We start from the raw sequence: 18,309 nt of genomic DNA on the forward strand, positions 1-18,309 counted from the left end.
TTATATCTCGAGGTGGATGGCGCATTTACGTTGTAGATGTCTATGGGCTCCAGTAACCACTTAACAGCAGGTGGGCTGTGAGCTCGTCCATTCATCTAAGCAACAAAAAAAAACTTTTTTATATACTTTTTCTGTCTCTTTGTTCGCTGCTGGTTTGCACAGGTAGACAAAGATTAATTTGGCTTTTTTATGATGTTGTATCATATGATATGACATGTCCTGTAAAAAATGAGATTTAAATGTACCGCTATCTCTTATATTTCGGACAAAGTCGAAAACGAAGAACAGTGTCGGAACGCGGTCTCAATTATTAAACAATGCAATCGCTTCCCTCGCTCCACACGACTCTAACTTTAATACTTGAATACCTAGTATTTGGGTCAGGGAACGAGAAACGCTATACGACCGACCGTGGAACGAATCAAATTATTTACAGGTTCCATCACTAATTGAATATTAGATTTGATACGTTAGCTCTTGGATTAATATCAATGGTTAGTGCGTCTCTATAGAACAACTACATAGGGAAGATCTTCGGATGCTTTCCGTAGAGCGACGCATGTTCGACTGTTGTTTAAGTTTCCTACATAAACTGGTTGCCTTGAGAGGCTATTTCAGCGCAACCTTAACTAGTAGGTGAGCTCACGGGGCTCAAACCGGAGTGATGCTAACACTGACCCTAACAAGAGCAGTGTTTCGCAGAATCTACTACCGGATCGGAAACGCGACCCACTGAGAAAATCCGGCGAGAAACTCAGTGGGCTGTGTCTATGGGTTAATTCGCTCGTCGAGTCCTTCGTCGCAAGCGACGGGTTCTACGAGGACGGTGACCAGACTGTTGTTGATCGGAGTTTGTAAACATGAAAAGTTTTGCTTAATCAATCTATTCTAATATATAAATCTACAATGGTTTTTACGGATGTTCCGTTATAACTACTGAACCATCCATCCGATTGACTCGAAACTTGGTATCCGTCTAGAAAATACGTGTACTTAATGGATAGGCTAATATTTACATGAGTGTTGGACCTAATAATAATGACAATAAATAATAATGTTAATTTTAAATGCCCAGTAAAGCGGGCGAGTACGGCTAGTCGCCTATAAATACAGATGGCCTACAAATGTATCGGGAGCTCTTGACCTCGTTTGTCAGGTGAATAATATTCTTTACCATTGTACTATAAGGTGCAGAATTGATTGGCTGTCGGCGGTATTATCTTTTTGGCGGATTAGCGATTCAGGATACAGGTGAATTTGGTTCTGTCACTCTTAATACAACAGTATAACCTAACGGGGGTCACAAAATAGAGCACGTTATATTTTAAGTGCAAATATATGACTACGTATATTTGTATGGTGCTTTTGCGTGGTGCGAAATGTGCTTCTTCATATTATTGGAAACTTCATCATAGTACATAGTGTGTGTGTGTAGACAATTTTTTTTTTATCTGACGAAATAATTTTCTTGTTTATTGCTTACACGGGTAAGGTAGCTCGCGGTCCAACTGGTATTAAGTGGTTACTGGAACCTGTTGACGTCAACAATGTAAATACCACTCAACCAGAGGCATGAGTTCTCACACGGGTGAGGGATCACGATCTATCACGATCACGGTCTACCTTGGTGTTAAGTGGTTACCGGAGCTCATCCCACAGACACAGCCCACTGAGTTTCTCGCCGAATCTTCTCAGTGGGTCGCGTTTCCGATTCGGTGGTAGATTCTGCGAAGCACTGCTCTGGCTAGGGCTAGAGTTAGCACCGCTCCGGTTTGAGCCCCGTGAGCTCACCTACATGTTAGGGCGAAGCTGATATAGCCTCTCAAGGCTATCAGCATAGGTAGGAAAAAAAAGGAACTCATAAACGTTAAGCGCTACTGGTGGTAGGACCTCTTGTGAGTCCGCGCGGGTAGGTACCACCACCCTGCCTATTTCTGCCGTGAAGCAGTAATGCGTTTCGGTTTGAAGGGTGGGGCAGCCGTTGTAACTATACTGAAACCCTTAGAACTTATATCTCAAGGTGGGTGGCGCATTTACGTTGTAGATGTCTATGGGCTCCAGTAACCACTTAACACCAGGTGGGCTGTGAGCTCGTCCACCCATATAAGCAATAAAAAAAAAAAACATAAATGTCACCGAGTCATGAATCCTTATACTTAGTTCTGTAGTATTTGTTTTAAACATATAGTAAAAACATGACGATCACGCCATGTACAAATCCCGCATAACAGAGTATGCTTGTGTTTTTTAATAAATATCACTAACATGTAACGAATAAAACGCATTAATCAAAATTCTCATTTAATTTTTAAATGTTTTTTTTTTAAATCGCTACAATCAATTTAATAGTACATTAAACATTACATAATCTATTTGGTTCGCTATTTACATTTCATAATGTTTTACAAACATACTCTTTAGTTAAATGTTCACAAACACTATTATAATAATAATATAAAATATTCAACACCACGTTACATTGTACATTTTGTTATATATTATACTCAATTAATTATAATTATTAATAATGGTACGTAGTGGTAACGGAACTAACATGTTTTCTCGATCAAAAACCGCACAATTACGTTTCTTTTCTACATAGTTTAAAAAAGTCGCTATCTGCCTTTGTTTTTCGCTCCTTACTTTTGCAACAACGCAAGTGATTTTGATACCGTTTTCACTAATCGAAATAGCTATAAGTGAGGAAGTTTATAATTTGTTAATACATTGGACCTAGTAGGTGAAATAGTGTAATATTAAATAATCGTTTTGTACGCTTACATATCTAGCGTTGAGCGAATCTTAGAGAGAGAGAGAGAGAGTATTATTTATTGTACACCAAAAAACAAATAAACAATTGTAAGTGAATCTTAATTGTAAGTGAAGTCCACACGGGCAATGCCGTCGGTAGAAAACTAGTAAATAATATTATGCCACATTTTTTTTTTAATCAACCCATTGTGTTCTTAGTATTGGAAAACGTAAATCTTTCGTGTTTCAAACAGTTGAAAATGAAACTCTCGATATTAAGACACAAGAATACTTTTACGTTAACATTATTTATTTTCTAAACGAAACGCAAACGCATCAATCCTGGAAGAACTAGGCGTCTCCTCAAGACTCTCCACCACTTGCTTAAGTAGTATTTTAGAGTTTTTCGGCTACGTTGCGAGCAAAAGGTGACAATCTCGAAAAACTTCTCATCACCGGCAAAGTGGAAGGAAAGAAGCCTAAGGGGCGTAGTCCCATGCGCTGGTCCGATCTGATTAAGACGACTTTGGAATCCAGCATCAATGTCGCTATCCAATGCGCGGAGGACAGGAGTGAATGGAGGAACATAGTCCTAACAAAAGTGCTCCGTAAAGGTCACGACCCTCCGCACTGAGGAATACGACGCACGGAGGAGGGAAACGAAACACTTCTGTTTCATGAACCGCTCCAATCGCAAATAGAAAGATAGGTACATGAAATATAAAATCATTTTCGAAATGTCATTGCACCAAAAAACATTATAATGGCTAACTTTCTCCCATATTTATCACAGTAAAATGCAAGACATTCAAAAAACTACTTTACTTCTTTCTGTATTTAGCTATTTTTTTATTTATTAAGCTGCCTGTGTCACTTAACGTTTTTATTAATTATTAATTGTTAACAATTACATCGCAATTGACAGTGTCCAAGAAGACTTTGCTTATTAAAATCTGCTATTGATATTCTAACTAATCTACTAACGAATAGGCACATTGTGAGCCTTGTACAAAAAGGTATGCTACATATTTCATGCGTTCCAATTTGAATAGTACTAAAGCCGTTTTCATACGCAATTGTGACTTCGACTTTATATCTTACGTTGAAGTCTCTGAAGCCTAATAAACTCTTAATGCAACGAACTGTTTTACCTCCGACAGTAAACAAAATGAGGGCTTACAATACAAAGACATTAATTCGAGAAGCATCTACGCTCGACAACCGTAGCACAGTCGATTCGTCCCATCTCCCTGAATATACGAGAAAGATCGACCAACATACCACCGTCGTTATTCCGGCACAACCACAAATTCAAAACATTCTCAGTCGGGGAGCACGTATTCGAAAAATAATAATAAAAATATGACATTTTTAATTTTTCAGCCAACAACCTCCAATCGTTTCCTTTAGACGTCTGAGGATCTAATAGCTTACACAATATAATCCTATCCGATTTAGTTAAAACATTGATCCTGTAATTATTGTCAACGCTGTAATTCGATCTAAATGTGTTTTTGAATATGAAATCGTATCTGCAGTCGTTTCTAGTGAGCGAAGCGTAATTAAACGGATTCTCGATAACGTTCATCGTATCGGCGCTGGAATAACGATATCTCTTACAATTCGAATTGATATCGTTCGTTTTCAAATTGAAATTGACCGAATTCAATTGTTTCTGCTTCTGGTATATTGACATGCTTAATTCCAAGCAGTTTATTGAATCCGTTTGCTGGAGTATAAAAACGCAGCTATGCGATTTTAGCGTCATATTCCAGAGATCGTGATGGGACAGTTCCTGGTGATTCCCCGAGGTTTGAACCCTCCAGCCGGTGCCGACAGTTCTTATACTAACGCACAGATCGGAGCCGCTTTCCTGGAAATAGAAGGGTTTCGGTTCGCACAGAAGCTTACTGCCCAATCTCCGTTCTAGATTGAAGCACTCGTTCAAACAGTGAGGCGTATCGTTGAAGACGTGCAGCTTCAGACGATGATAGTTCTCGTCCATTTCGTAGATGAATAAGGCAAGTTTTAGGTTCTTGGCGTCCGAACCGGCAAAACTTCTTCCCACCAGGACGAAATCGCTCAGGAACTCGCCCACGATGTACACTTTGTTAGGATCGACTTGACTGAAGATTGGCGTGCCGGGAGTCTCTTGGCCTAGAGTCAAAACTTTACGCCACTCCCTCGTATGGAGATCGTCAGTCCGCTGCAGGATGAATAGCAGCCAGCTGGTGTTCCTCAACGATGCGTAGTGAGGAAACGTTAGGACCACGCCCTTACGGAAGTGAAAGTTCTTAGGACTGCATTTGATGACCGGACTCAATTGGGTTTCGCCTGTTAAAATGGAAATGTACTGTAATTTTATGTTAGCTAGTGATGATGAAGTTAGTTGCACCTCCGACTAATGGGTTCCTCTGTCCTTTTAAAATCCGTGTTTACTTTACGACAGAAACAGATAAGACAATGGACGATGCAAGCCTCAAATTCACCAAATCACCAATACGAAGGTACGGATTAGGAAGAATAGTGCAAATAATGGCGGAGAAAAATAAGTTATATATTATAACTGTTATGCAAAACACTGAATGACTTAAAATGTCGCCTTAAAATTATTCAGATAATATTAAAATATAAACATCAAAAACCGGTATCAAAAGCAATATTATTCTAAAAAGTGACTGTTCCAATTCCAATACTTTTAAAGATCTAAGATGAGAATAGTAAGCTTAATATAAAATTGATCTTCCTAGACTGACCGAATCCTGTATGCGATGTTTAGCCCTATTGCTCTCGTAACAGATGCTGGTATCGCGTGTATTGGTTTTTAGGTCATATACATAAGCATTCGGTGTCCACTATCATTTCATAACAGCTACATAACTTGGATCATAAGTAACGCAATAGACACAATATTTTTAAAAGTATTTTTATTGGCGTAACTGAGGACCTTTTAGATTGGACCTTATAATCAATCGCTTTCATCGGTACATTATTATTCCTTGATATAATTACTGAAGTTCATAGATATCGCAACGTAACTGCTACACCGCGTACCTTCTGAAATATCCAAAGTCCCAATTGTATCGCAATGATTGTCATCCTATTCGTCAACAGGGTAAACATGATTGCTCGACAGAACAGAAACGGAAGGTCAGCGGTACCTATCCGTTTGGGCATACTGAATGCTCTATGACCAATATGGAACTATTAAACTCAATTATAAAATTGTTTTCAAGTTAAACCAATTAAAATATGACTTTGTATTGTCTAATCGCTCGAATACTCGACTACCGACTCGTCACGCTAAAAATAAATAAGAACTTACCGTCTTGAAGCATGGGCCTATTCCATTCCTCGTCAGATACTTCAACAGAAAACAATTCCTCTCCTTTATCAACAACGCCGTCCGGAATAAACAGACTAACGCCGGTTTTATCCAGATTTAACCAGTCGCCGTCGCTCGGCACCATCTTGGATTTGGAAGTATCTAGATTCGTTGCGTAGTTCGATTTTAACGATGCATTGTTTTTTAATGAAGGCGATATTTCTACGCTGTGGCTATACGATGAACCGGCTGGAAGATTTTTAATAATGCTAGTACTGTGCAAAGGTACTTATTAATTACCTTACTAATATAAATTTTCTATTAGTTAATAATCGCAAAACAAATAAATTGTACTGAAAATATTGCAATATTACAAACACAACAACATAAAAATTCTAATAGACGTGCAAAATGAAGACAATTCTTTTGATACATTTTTCGGTCCAGTTAAAGAAGCGACGCACTTAAATAAACTTTGGTCGCACAACTGAAATTTTAATGTTTAGTAGTATCGCTTACTGTGAACATTTACGTATTAAGAGACAGAAAAATACAATAAGCATCGACTCAAACAAAACGTTACAAAAAGCTAACAAGCTGAAATAGGCCGCGCAGTGACTTGTGCAAGACTCACAGCTCAAAAAGCAGCTTGAGTCAGAGCGGTCTGACTCAGAGGCGTCCTTGTTGCAAGCGATCCGGTCGTTCCTTACCTCGTGGTCTATGGGTGCTATGTAACTGGAAGTAAACGTGCTGGTTAATTCTGTGTTCATAATGATACCTTTACAGCTAACTATCTGACTTGCCAATGACAACAACTAAAATTTCTATATTTTGGAGCGAAATCTCTTTTTTTGGAGTTTACTCCTTTAGAATCGATTTACATATATAGGCCCGGGGTATGAAAATTATGGGGACCAAAATCGTACTAGCATGTCACACGAAATGCGTTATGCGCATTTCGTGTGACATGCTAGTACATGCGCCGGCAGTCCGCCACAAAGCCTCGTACTGATCGCGCGTTTCTCTCATTATTGTATTTTCATATATTTGTTAGTCGTTTGTTTTGTGTCTCGTTAATTTGTTAATAATCTGTAGTGTATCGTGTTGTCGTAATATAGAACTATTTCTCGTATTGTTTCGTTTAATTTTTTATATCCAGTAAACTCCAGTCGTGCGTCGGAGCGGACACACACACTTTTTTTATTTTTTACTGGGATGGGTGGACGAGCTCACGGCCCACCTGGTGTTAAGCGGTTACCGGAGCCCATAGACATCTACAACGTAAATGCGCCACGCACCTTGAAATTATGTCGAATGAAATTTTACCATTGTTAAGAAGAAAAAGAAGATAGGATTTTAGGGTTTGTTCATGTTAAAAACATTATTGGTATGAACATTATAAGCTAATAACTAATAAACATTTTTTATGTTTTTTTTATTGTCTTTGATGGTAAGTGGTCACCGTTGCTCATGGACGTCAACAATGCCAGGATCAAAGCCAAGCCGCTGCCCAACAAATTGACATCACTATAACTAAAAAATAGCTTTCATCTTATTAGTTTGTCTTGTAATTTATCAGATATTATGGATTTGAGGTCATGATTTCAGCATTTATCACATTTGGAATATCGCCAATTAATCAGACTTTGTTTCAAAACGGTTTCTTCTACGGTTCTTCGAACATAACAATAGGCATTCAGTTGAACTCAATTTCTCTTTTTTTAGTTATCATTATATGGTCATTTATGGAGCCGAAAAAGATGGAGTGACCAAGTGTCCGAGCATCTGGACATGAGACTGAGTCACGTACTATACTGCGCCACTGACCAACATAAGTGGCTACAAATTACAAAAAAAAGCTCACAGGCGGGCGCATCAAGATGCTCAGCAATGAGTGATCCACTGAAGGAGGAGGAGGATGGAGATACATGTAAGTACATGTATCTCCATCCTCCTCCTCCATAGTAACACAAGTGTACTCCAAGTGTACACATTTTTTTTTTGTATTCTTAGTCTGTACTTAAAATATGTTCTTACCTATTAGCTAGCTGTGGCACTTCGTACAAATGCTCATGCCGTGCATTAGTAATAATGTTAGCGTGCCTGAGCCTTGAAGAATCTATCGTGTGGAACTCCTCGTGAATGGTGAGGTCTGGCTGATTAGTCAAAGTCCTTTTTATAACGTTTCCAAAATAATTGCCACCTGTAGAAATTAATTTATTAATTTTTTGTCCGAATCTACAAATTCGTGCCAAAAATATATTTAAACTTTTGTTGAATTCAGACATTGATCGTTTTTATTGATCTTCTAGTTTTATACAAAATGTACTATAATTTATAAGGAAACCTCTTTTGTTTATGAACAGCGTAATGTGATGTTTGTTGATATTCGAAATAATTATTGAGAAACATCTATCATAAGTTCTTGAAATTATTGCGATTTTAACAATACCTAAGCATTGGAATTAATAAAAAGGCGTCATAAAAGACTTCTGCTTCGTTGTGATCTTCTGCTGAAGGTTGTTACTTAATGTTTAGTTCTTTTTTTATTTTTTATTATGGCTTAGATGGGTGGACAGCTCACCTGGTACTAAGTGGTCACTGGAGTCCATAGACATACAACGTAAATGCGCTACCCACCTTGAGATATAAGTTCTAAGGTCTCAAGTACAGTTACAACTGCTGCCCCACCCTTCAAACGAAATAACGCATTACTGCTTCACGGCAGAAACAGGCGGGTGGTTGTACCTACCCATGCGGACTCACAAGCGGTCCTAGCACCAGTAAAATATATGTCAACAGTGTAGAGAGACATTAAAAGAAACATCCTACCTGTGGGCGGTTTGGCGTAAGGCGATGTCTCAGTCGTCTTGAATTTCATGTATTTTATTCCGAGAATTACTACGACTATAAACACGAGGGAGGCTATTGATAACGCTACGAAAAGGGGCCAATACGGAGTACCTGCGAATAAAATGAGATTTTATCGAGTACACAAATGATTATTAGATATATGATCTATGTACTATTGAATTTTGTGGAAGCTTTTTGCGCTAGAGACATTATCCGTTAGCCAAGCTGACAATTTTCCATCAGCTGAGACGTATGCTCGATTGCTTTCAAAAACAAAAACTAATCAACAATATAAATAGAACATCGTGATGCGCCCGCCTGTGAGCTTTTTTTGTAATTTGTAGCCATTTATGTCGGTCAGTGGCACAGTGAAGTGCGTGGCTCAGTCTCATGTCCAGATACTCGGACACTTGGTCACTCCATCTTTTAACGGTAGGCAGCGACTTGGCTCAGCCCTTGGCATTGCTGAAGTGAAGTCCATGGGCGACGGTAACCACGCACCATCAGGTGGGCCGTATGCTCGTCTGCCTACAAGAGCAAAAAAAAATTCTGAGCGACAACATAGAACTATTCATACAGTTTGATGCCGCGTTTATAATAATATTTCTCAACATTTCGAACATTTTATAGTTTACGAGCCATAGCCTTAAATCTTCAACAGAATTTACATTTTTTGAAATTTATTATTTAATGAATATCCATTTAATGTATATTTGCTGCAAGTAGTATAACATGGGATACAGTAAGTATCGGATTGGATATTTGGTTCAAATATTATGACTTGCTTCAGGTAATGTAAGTAATAAAGTTGGAATAGTGATGGTAAAAATAAAAAAAAAAATTCATTGACCATATTATCTATTCGAGCCATCGGTGATATAATTTGCTGATCCGAAATTGGCTTACAGCGTATTTTTCCCGGGCGATTCAGTTGGAATCATACGAGCTGATTCCGAAGCTATGCTGTGACCTTTCAAATTGTATAGCAGAATTCATGTGAATCTCAGATTCAACATTCAACAATACTGCACGATAGTCACATTAATTTTATACGCAACTATGACTACAGAAAATAATGCCTGCAATTAACATAAGGCATAAATGAGCACTTCACAAATATTCTGTCTCATTCTCTCGTGGGATATATTTTAAGGATGCATATATGATATTTGTTTCTGTTTAGTGTCACTTTATCGTTTCATCAGCTTTCAAATCGTAAAACCATTTTCATTTAGGTATTTCACTTACCTAAATATTGACGATTTTTTTTCACTTACCGTCATTAATTCTTTCAGATTTGGATGTGCGCACACAGAGAGAACACTGGGCGACTTGGTAGTCTTTCCCCAGACACGAGCTGGTGAGGCACTTTCGTCTCCTAGTTTGAAGGCAGTCGGAATCACATCGCGACCAATCTGACCATTGCGACCAACGTCCTAACAAATATTATATAATATATTTAATATACATCCATAACCCTGGAAAATACATTTTATATTTATCATACAAATATTTTCCCTTGGCGGGATTCGAACCCGCGACCCCTTTGTGTAGTGACCATGTCACTTACCCCTACGCCAGACGGCCATTGAACTGAGGTTTCATTAACTGAGTAGAAGGAGAGAAATTTAGACAGGAGAGAAATTGTATTTTCTTTTATTCGGTTCATGGAACTTCATCGCCCAGTGCCAACTTCGCTGAACGATAACATTATTGGAACAAAATGTGTTTTTTTTTCTTCTTCCTATTCACTGGTAGCCTAAGAGGCTATTCCAGCTACGCCCGGATGGATAAGTGAGCTCACGGGCTCAACCTGAGAGAATTTGTCAACACTAGCCCTAGCAAGAGCAGTGCTTCACAGAATCTACCACCGGATCAGAATCGCGACCCACTGAGAAGATCCAGCCAGAACTTCAACGGGCTGTTACTTGAGGGTCTTAAAAGCACTGAGAGTGAATCCGGGGGATACGAAAAGACATGTTTCGGACGACGGCGGGTCGTTGCCCCGTCGCGATCAGATAAGACAAAATTTGTACAAGTAGAAGTACAAGTAAGAAAGTACTAATAAAGTTAATTTGAATTAAAAAACTAATCCTAAAAGGAACAAAAAAACGATGAAAGCGTTACCCAAAACTATGTTCGGTGATTCATCAGCCAGCTCGTCGATATTATCAAGATACAAATCTGTGGGGAGATTTTAATTATTAGTCTCGTACAAGAAACAGCTTGTTTACTATATTACACTATACGTACTGTAACTATGAGATCATTTCTCAAAAAACCTAGCATCGTCATACAAAAAACACCCATTTCAAGTTTGTAAAATGCATGGTTGAGCGAAAACTCAAATTTATTATATATATATAAATTTACCGGAAGGACCTTCACTGGTGGAAGGACCTCTTGTGAGTCCGCACGGGCAGGTACCACCACCTTGTGTATTTCTACCGTGAAGCAGTAAGTAATGCGTTTCGGTTTTAAGGGTGGGGCAGCCGTTGTAACTATACTTAGACCTCAGAACTTATAATATCTCATATGGGTGGTGCATTTACGTTGTAGATGTCTATGGGCTCCAGTAACCACTTAACACCAGGTGGGCTGTGAGCTCGTCCAGCCATTGAAGCAATAAAAAATACTTTTTTTATTTTTTTATTTGGAAGACAAACAGTGAAGTTATACTATATAAAAACTAACCTTACAACTAAACACCATTTAAATGTCTCCGCATTTATATAATTATGAGATTATTTCTCAAAAAACCTAGCATCGTAATAGAAAAATACCCATTTCAATTTTGTAAAATCCAAGGTTGAGCAAAAACTCATTATTGAACCGGCAACGACGTATCAGCTCCTTTGGACCTTTGGTTAACGCTTAGCACGAGAATCAAAAGTAAATACACTATTATGAACAACTAAAGTGGCGGATGAAAGGTGATTACATGCAGCAGAGATGCGAATGTTGCGATGGATGTGTGGAGTAACATGAATGGATAGAAAACGAAATGAATATGTTAGAGGAAGTCTGAAAGTGGCACCTGCAACAGAGAAGCTGAGAAGTGCGCGTTTGGGATGGTATGGACATGTGATGAGACGAAATGAAAATAAGGTTGGTAAGAGAATGCTAACTATGAATGTGGAAGAATATAGAGGAAGAGGTAGACCTAAGAAGAAATGCATGGATTGCGTGAAAGACGATATGGATAAGAGGGGAGTGATAGAAGAAATGGTATATGATAGAAGAGTATGGAAGGAGAAAACATGTTGCGCTGACCCCAGCTGACTGGGAGAAGGGCAGGAATGATGACATTATTATAAATTCATGCACTTACCTATATCACACTCCACACAATCCTGAGTCTTCTGTAGATTGTTGCCAACGCAAGGCTGTCCACCATTTAGAGGTCGCGGTGCTGTACAAGTTCTCTCTCTCTTTCTGCCCGTTCGACCTTCTCTTGTTGGACAACAGTCCACCCACGCTGACCACGTACTCCAACCACCGTTAACTAAATAATTTAGCGTGATTGATTCAAACTACCCAATAGTCTGTTTTGCTTAAACTGATCAAATGACTAGTCCAAATGGTGGTCACACGAGTAGTGAACTGTATGAGAAGTGTCTAATAGCTCCATTTGGAACATATAGAATGCCTGTGCCGATTCATTCGCGTATCGGACTTCTGTCGCATATCAGATCAATGAATTAGAAATTGATAATCAATTTTAAAAGTCGTCGTGGCTTAAAGGTTGTGTCATCGCTCAACACGAATGCACCGATGTTCGAATCCCAGGCGAATACCAATTTTTCTAATGAAATACGAACTCAACAAATGTTCACAATCGACTTCTACGGTGAAGGAATAACATCGTGTAATAAAAATCAAAACCCGCAAAATTATAATTTGCGTAATTACTGGTGGTAGGACCTCTTGTGAGTCCGCGCGGGTAGGTACCACCACCCTGCCTACTTCTGCCATGAAGCAGTAATGCGTTTCGGTTTGAAGGGTGGGGCAGTCGTTGAAACTTGAGACCTTAGAACTTATATCTCAAGGTGGGTGACGCATTTACGTTATAGATGTCTGTGGGCACCAGTAACCACTTAACACCAGATGGGCTGTGAGCTCGTCCACCCATATAAGCAGTAAAAAAAAATTTTAAAAAATCTTATATGAGTCAAGTATCTGGATAGGCAACGCCACAATAGCGTCGCGGTTCTGCGATGTCCACAGTTCGTCATCACGACTCGGGGTGTTCCGAGAATATGGTATCGTCTCCTACGAGGCGGCACACGCTGATATGTCTCTCTGAGATCTGGAGGCACTCGCCTTTGATTATGCGTGGCGGTTTGACCTCCGCGACAGGTAGCCGCGTGCCCTATAATCTTCCACCCTGGCCTTTACCATCTTCGGTCGGGAAGCTTTTAGGAGGTTCGGTACCCGGCCCAAAAAAATGGTGACGAGACAAGTCGAGATGCTAAATAATAATATGCAAAGCTACGTTCGAAACTGAATATTTTTCTGTTATATTCCAAATGAATACTGAAAGCATTCCGATGGCACTTACCGAATACTGACAGCAGAGCCGGTTCTGACATGCGCTTCCCGGCTAAGTTTTCCGCAACACATGTGTAGTTAGCCATGTCCTACAAATTGCTTCACAAATAAATTTCATCATAGGGAAGAAAGACATGAGGCAAATTGGAAGTGGATTACCTTAACACGTAAACATCAGAAATAGGTAATAGAAGTCTCTGCCTATCATTAAATACTCGATTTTATTCAATTAATGGAAACAATGAATGTCATTTTATCAAATTAAATTAACTACCATAGTGTTAAATAAATTGTTAAATTAATTGTTATCTATTCAGATAAAAATAATTTAAAATTTCTGCTATAGAATATTTTAACCAAATAATTTCAGATTCAGATTTGATTCAGATTTGATTTTAAACATCTTTCAAGTTAATTGAAATGAGCTAAAGATGTCTGGGCAGGCTATAGTTACGAAAGAGTTACTAATGTAGGTACATCGTAGGTACAAAATGCAAGTACAAAAGAAAGGCTTTTAACTAATATTTATATAGTGCATCTTACCAGCAGATTAGCTTGCTTAATGATAAGATTTCCGTCGGTTGAAACCTGAACGTTATCATCAATAACAACGGGAGCACCATTCTTTAACCAGTACAGCTGGGCGAAGGGCGCCGCTGGTGGAGGCTCGCATCGAAAATTGACTGATGTGTACTGTTTGACCAGTTGCGATTGCGGCGCTACAGCGAATTGCTTCTTTATGTCTTTAGAAAAAGAATGCATGTTAATTGGACATCATTTGATATTTGAGACGTTCACTTTTGGTCACTTTTACAAATATTAGTACAAGTTATTATGAAAGCTGTACTTTGGAAACAAAGTACATTAGGTGGAGCATCAGCAGCCTATAGCAGTCCACTGCTGAACATAGGGCTCTCCAATTGCACGCCACTGAGCACGATCCTCGGCTTTTCTCATCCAGATCTTGCCAGCTACCCTGCATAGATCATCACTTCACCGAGCTTGAGGGCACCCTCCACTACGTTTGCCTACGCTAAAAACTAAAGAAATCTAAACTTACATGCGATTTCAATAGTAGCAGGCTGACTTCTAATCTGCCCTCGACTGGTCCAAGCGAAGCAGGAACATTGATACTTATCACTACCAAAGTATTCTTCAATGTTCTCTCTAGTTACCGATTGTTCACCTTCAATTATCCGCACCCCGGTTTGTGGGTCAACGAATTCAAAGTTCGCACCTTGTGTTTTGATTCCATTGCATTTAAAATATACCTAAGGGGTAAAGAAATATGTATTGAAATAGGTTGTGTTTGACCAAAATATGAAGATCACTTAATTTTTATTATTATTATTGGGTGAAGTATTATCTTTTAGATCTCGTGCCTACCAGAAGAAGAAGAGCCAGAAAATAAAGTGGTAGGAAAAATCTTGGGTTGACATTTATTAAAAAAAAGTTGCTGAATGACAAATTAGATCTAAAAATTTTTTCAATGCCAATATTTAAGAATAATAATATTGTGGTCCTCCTGAGAGTAATATAATGTTAATCCAGAAAAGCTTTTTGAATAGAGTACTATTTATTGGTATTGAATTCCAGTCATTTATTCATCACGGATAATAATTCTTTGTCAACCAGACTTACCTCCAAAGCATTAGCAGCGCGACATTTCAGAATAGCGGGTTTATTTTTAACCACATACGTATTCTCCGGCTCTAAAAGAAATACAGGTAGATTGTCTTTCGTCGTGTGTAATGGTATTTTATCTTCGGTTTCTTGTGTGTCACTGCGAGCTGTAACTAAATCAGGGGGATCCTTGTAGTTCGTTCCTTTATCGTAATCGTAATCAGCGTAACCTTCATCTTCGTCTTCCTCCTCGTCATCGTGATTGAATACCGGAGGCAGGAAGTAATCCTTAATATGGGGCTGATGATGAACCGGCGATAATTCATCTTGATCATCTGTTTTTGCGTCGTGATGATTTTGATCTAAAATTTATAACATTGACTTCATCCGATCGGTTGCGTAAAGCTTATAGTTTTGAATTAATTTTTCATCCATTTCCAAAGGTCCATTATAATAATGGAATTCCATTTTTATTAATATATTTTATAATATCTAGAATTTAACCACTAATAAGGTTAGACGAAACGACAACCTAGTACTACCGCAGGTACCACTCTATAAACCAGAATGAATTACTGCTTCGCCACTGAAATAATCAGCGGTGGTACCTACCCGAGCGGACTCACAAAACGCCCTACCGCTCGTGTAAAAAATACATATTTCTTTCTCCATTTTAAATTTGTAATTCTGCGTGTTTGACTCTTAATCATGCAAAAATGGCTGAATGAGTTTGGGTGAAACTTCGCACAAAAGACTTTATAGTCTAGATGAGCACATGCTACAATAAATACTGCCATAATGATATATAGTGCCTTTCGGTTGGCGCCTAGTAGACTGGTCGTAAAAGAAAGCAAAAACTATTAATCTGGCTTCGTTGGTAGAGAAGTTGTTTCTTACAAAACGATTTTAAGATACTGAATCAAGATATGAATTTAGGAGAGTACTTAACTGTTTATTGAGATTTTAAACGAAAACTTTGAAGGACTTTTGTTAAGCATTTATGATCCACTGATATGATGATTTTATATGATTTATAAACATATAAAAGCATGTGTTTAACTATTTATGCTATTACAGTACCTACACATCATTTTTTTTCTTTTAATAATTATTATTATATTATAATACATTGTGTATTAATTGTATGTATATTTACGGAGATATGTATGTGTGTATGTATATGTATATTTATGTGTACATATATGTATATGTATTTCACTGGAATGGTACACCGCGCGTAGTTCGTTTCCACCTTGATTCTTGTCCACCTGATGGTTGTCTGGAAGAGATCGCTTTTAGCGATAAGACCGCCAATTGTACTTTTTTGTGTTTAATGTATCGCACTGTTTATTTGTTTTTTGGTATACAATAAAGAATAATCTCTCTCTCTCTCTCTCTCATCATTTAAATTAAAGACACTCATTATCTATCAGAAAGCAATTAAAAATCGGGCATTAATCCAGAGAACACTAAAATGAAGAAATACTTTTATTAATTTAATAATAATACATAACTTGTGCGGAAAATTAATCGTACGTGATTTACAATCATCGATCCTAACATTCGCAAAAATGTTTTCGATAGGCACTCGCCTTACAGTCTTCAAACTATTGTCTTTGACATAACAAGAACCTGTACTCTGCCTGTAACTTTAAGTGGTAGTTGTTGTTACTTGAATTCACTTCTGGCTCTGAGGCTACACGTTGTAGATTGAACTAATATTTAGTAAGTCGTTTTTTATTCCTGCAGTTGGGTAGACGAAGATGATGAGCTCACATCTATTGAAGTGGTTCTTGGAGTCCATAGAAAATACAAATTGATCCTGACATGAGGTCGGATTCTCGTTTTGTATTATATAACGGATGTACCACTACCAATCACTATTTACACCAGAACGCCTAACTGTTTCGCGATAGAAATAGGTGAAATGATACCTAGTTTTTGCCGCATTTTAACCCATACTCAATACCGTCTTTACCATAAGGGCACACGGGGCCCGTGCCCAGGGCCCCCATTCTCAGGGGGCACCGAAGGACCGACAATTTGGTTACCAACTGTAGTCGAGAGTGGTCATTTTCGCAGCTTAAGAGAATAAAAAATGAATTGCGAACAACAATGTTACAAGAACGGCTGAGTAATTTGTCAATTATGGGCATAGAAAGTGATATCCTTCAAAAAATTGACTTTAAAGATATAATGGAATATTTTGCTCAACAGAAATCCCGAAAGAAACCATTATCGTAATCGTAACCAAAAAATTAGCAGCATTCTAATATAATTAATATTATTATATCATACTGTATTTGATTACCTATAATAAATGGTCATACTCAGTAAAAAAATGTTTAAGGTGGGTGGCGCATTTACGTTCTAGATGTCCATGGGCTCCGGTAACCACTTAACACCAGGTGGGCTGTGAGCTCGTCCACCCAACTAAGCAATAAAAAAATAATAATTATAAGTCGCTTTTTTTACTTTCCAAAGGGGCATCAAATTCTTCTGTGCCCAAAGGGCACCTGCCTAGTTTAAGACGTCCCTGCCCATACTTCCTACAACTAAAGCGTCTATTAGATGCATCAATATTGCATTAACATTCAATTAAGTATGCTCAATATTGATTGATTTTAGTGATATCTGATTTGCATAAAAGAATATTCACATGGATTATGTTCTCTATTTTAAATTTTAAACCCTATATTTTACAAACTGACTTGTTTTGTAGAAATATATTTTGTACTTACTTTTCAATTTCTGTCCTTTCCCATAAAACGAAAATTGAGTATGAACTACTAAAAGGCAAACCCAAAAGTTCACTTCCATTTATGAATTTTATATTTATGTTTCAAAATAACAATAATACTGTCATATTTGAAATGATTTTCCATAACTGTTTCAGGTTTTTTCACATTATACGATTGTATATTATTATACCGATTGAATCCCACATTTTATTATAATTTGTAGGGTTATTAAATCACATTATTAATTCAAAAATAGAAAAAAGAAATGTTTATCATTTGAGCTTTTTTGAAAATCATTGAATAAAAGTCTTTCTTTAAAAAAACTTCTAAACTATACAAAAACAACCTCAATTTATTGGTGCAGTATTGAAAAAAATATATCAATTAAAAAAATGCTAATACACTCCGCAATCTTTACTTGTGTCGGTTAATTTATTGAAAACAAATAAGTGGTTTTGTCCAATT

General features: G+C 37.8%; 1 protein-coding gene across 1 annotated transcript; it reads right to left on the minus strand.

Annotated features, from left to right (window-relative positions):
* Window positions 1–2,635: 2,635 nt before the first annotated feature.
* Window positions 2,636–18,146, minus strand: LOC114240158 (netrin receptor UNC5C). The gene is made up of 13 exons (XM_028170608.2): window positions 17,845–18,146; window positions 15,122–15,465; window positions 14,541–14,751; window positions 14,024–14,223; window positions 13,491–13,569; window positions 12,261–12,434; window positions 11,057–11,113; window positions 10,207–10,365; window positions 8,909–9,040; window positions 8,114–8,279; window positions 6,711–6,811; window positions 6,077–6,325; window positions 2,636–5,085 (listed from the first exon to the last, which is right to left on the minus strand). Exons 1-13 carry the CDS (start codon window positions 17,921–17,923, stop codon window positions 3,944–3,946), a joined length of 3,093 nt encoding a protein of 1,030 aa, XP_028026409.2. The 5' UTR covers window positions 17,924–18,146; the 3' UTR covers window positions 2,636–3,943.
* Between the last annotated feature and the right edge of the window lie 163 nt (window positions 18,147–18,309).

Source organism: Bombyx mandarina, chromosome 22 (genome assembly GCF_030267445.1).
Source record: "Bombyx mandarina strain Sakado chromosome 22, ASM3026744v2".
In the NCBI taxonomy this organism is placed as follows: Eukaryota; Metazoa; Arthropoda; class Insecta; order Lepidoptera; family Bombycidae; genus Bombyx; species Bombyx mandarina.